The 2228-nt window shown below is 25.5% G+C and overlaps 1 protein-coding gene across 2 annotated transcripts in view; it reads left to right on the plus strand.

Annotated features, from left to right (window-relative positions):
* Positions 1-1885, plus strand: part of LOC102672755 (lysophosphatidylcholine acyltransferase) — a 31096-nt gene extending 29211 nt beyond the window's left edge. Inside the window, exons 8-11 of one of the 2 annotated variants that reach the window (XM_006616312.2) lie at positions 81-228; positions 481-579; positions 646-790; positions 886-1885. In XM_006616312.2, the coding sequence (XP_006616375.1) occupies positions 81-228; positions 481-579; positions 646-790; positions 886-971 (478 nt within the window). In that variant the 3' untranslated portion in view covers positions 972-1885. The remainder of the gene's footprint in view (positions 1-80; positions 229-480; positions 580-645; positions 791-885) is intronic. The other variant, XM_006616313.2, reaches the window with a different exon arrangement.
* Positions 1886-2228: the final 343 nt, after the last annotated feature.

The following is a 2228-nucleotide window of genomic DNA, read 5'->3' on the forward strand; positions in this document are numbered from 1 at the left end:
ATTATATTTATTATTTTATTATGTACAAGTATTATATAATAAAATAATAATTAAATATGTGAAATTTTTCATTCTTATAGTTTGGTATCGACAAAGATGGAAGAAGAATTAGTTCAGAAGAAAACAGAAAGATTTAGCGAAGAAATTAATTTACACGAATTTGCGCAAATTCTTAGAATAGATGCAAAAGAATCTGCTACTCAACAACTGTTTCGAATACATGATAGAGTCTGTATCATTTATTTTTTGTTCATTATAATATTTATATTATCGTAATGATACTTGTTTTGTCAAATATTTAGTATCTTTTATTATTTTCATTTTCTCAGATTCTAATATCAAAAATAATATTAAAATAATCGTTACGTATACGTATAAGTTTATTATATAATAATAATCAGTATATTTCTACGCGTGGATATAAATAATGCACATATATTACACGCGACAATTAGTTTACTGATACAATGATTATTCCAGCAAGGGAATGGTAAAATAGATTTGGAAGAATATTTATTCACGGTACTAGCCACGACAAACGCAAATTCGGAGCTAGACAAAGTTGAAACAGCGTTTGAAGTAAGTATGAAAAGAAAATTTAATAAATTTATCTTTTATACATATTATATACATCATGATGAACAGGTATGTGGCACAAAATCATTATCGTGTATTAATAAAATGGAATTAAGAAAAGCTTTAAAACTCTCGCTAAATGTGCCGCTGGAAGAATCTGATAAAATTTTTCAGAATGCAAAAATTGATTTTGCCGATACAACAGTGAATTTTGGTAAGTTTCGTTTAAATTAAGCTATTAATAAAAAAAAAATGTAACTTTATAATAACAATTATTTTTTTTTTTCAATTTTAATCATGTTCGGATAGAATTCGTTTTAGCCGCACTAGCAGCAAGAACAGAATATTCTCATATATTCGCTGGAAATCCTGAAACAAGGAAAAAAAATATTTGAGAGTATTTCATCAACTCGTTCCATGTTCATCGAAGATACAGGACACATCGTGTTTGTGGCAGACCGCTTCTTAATCAGATATGTGCTAGTCCTGTGTAAATTTGTTCCATTCTTGCTAATATTACTATCTTCTCAACGATTAAATAGCCATTCATTGTTTAGTATTATATTATCGTTGACGAAGCAAGAAATATTGTCTTCGTGAAAACTAAGAAAATCATATATGGAACGAGAAAAATCTATAGAAATTATAAGAATCGTACTGAGCGAATATTAAATAGAAAAGTTTTTCGTATGAATAAAGTCAATTTTTAAAAGGAGTGCAAAAATCCAGAATAAAAAATAAAATAAAAAAGAAAAAAAGATGATATATATTTATTATTTAACTTGTATTCTAATAATTTCTTATTTACTATAATTTAATTTATAAAAATAACAATTTTTATATCGTATTGTTTTTTTCATAATGAAAATATACGACTATAATTAGAAATGCGAAAAAAATAAAATACTTTTTATGATCTTTTTTATTTTATTTATTGTGTAGTTCATACGCATACAATAGTCGTGATGTTGTTTCGATTTCGTTCGAATAACAAGGCATAATAAAAAAAAAAATACTATGTAATTTCATTCATAGATACACACTTATTGTTATTATAAGTTTATTGCAAAAATTTCCTCTCTTTCAAAATATCACATTAAAATTTAAAGTCATGTAAATAGTATTATATCAAAGGTTTCTTAGACGTGAGCATATGCAGATTCCCTCCTCGTGTAAAAATTACGACAAATTATCTATGCAAAATAAAATTAGTTTTAGAATTATCTAGATTGCTCAGGATACTGATTAATTAATTTGAAGGCTACTGAATATCCCGCACGTTGTATTGTAATAAAGTGTATGGCTAATAGTTGGTGAGTAATCGAATTATACAAATATAACCAAAATTTCTGATATATCGAATATGTCTAAGAAAACCAAATGTGTTTAGGACAATGCATTTAGAATAAATATGCTATAAAATTTATTCTTTGCACGATAATAATACATGGAATAATATTTAATATAATTAATTAATAAAATAATTAATAAAATAAATATGTACACGTATATATATATATATATGTATGTATGTGTACATATATATGTAAAATAATGATAATATGTTAGTTATGAAATACAAAAAAAATTATCGATTATTATACACACGCGCGCGCGCGCGCGCGTATGATGCACGTACGTACATATGGTGT

This window comes from Apis dorsata, unplaced genomic scaffold, assembly GCF_000469605.1.
Source record: "Apis dorsata unplaced genomic scaffold, Apis dorsata 1.3 scaffold_257, whole genome shotgun sequence".
Lineage (NCBI taxonomy): Eukaryota > Metazoa > Arthropoda > Insecta > Hymenoptera > Apidae > Apis > Apis dorsata.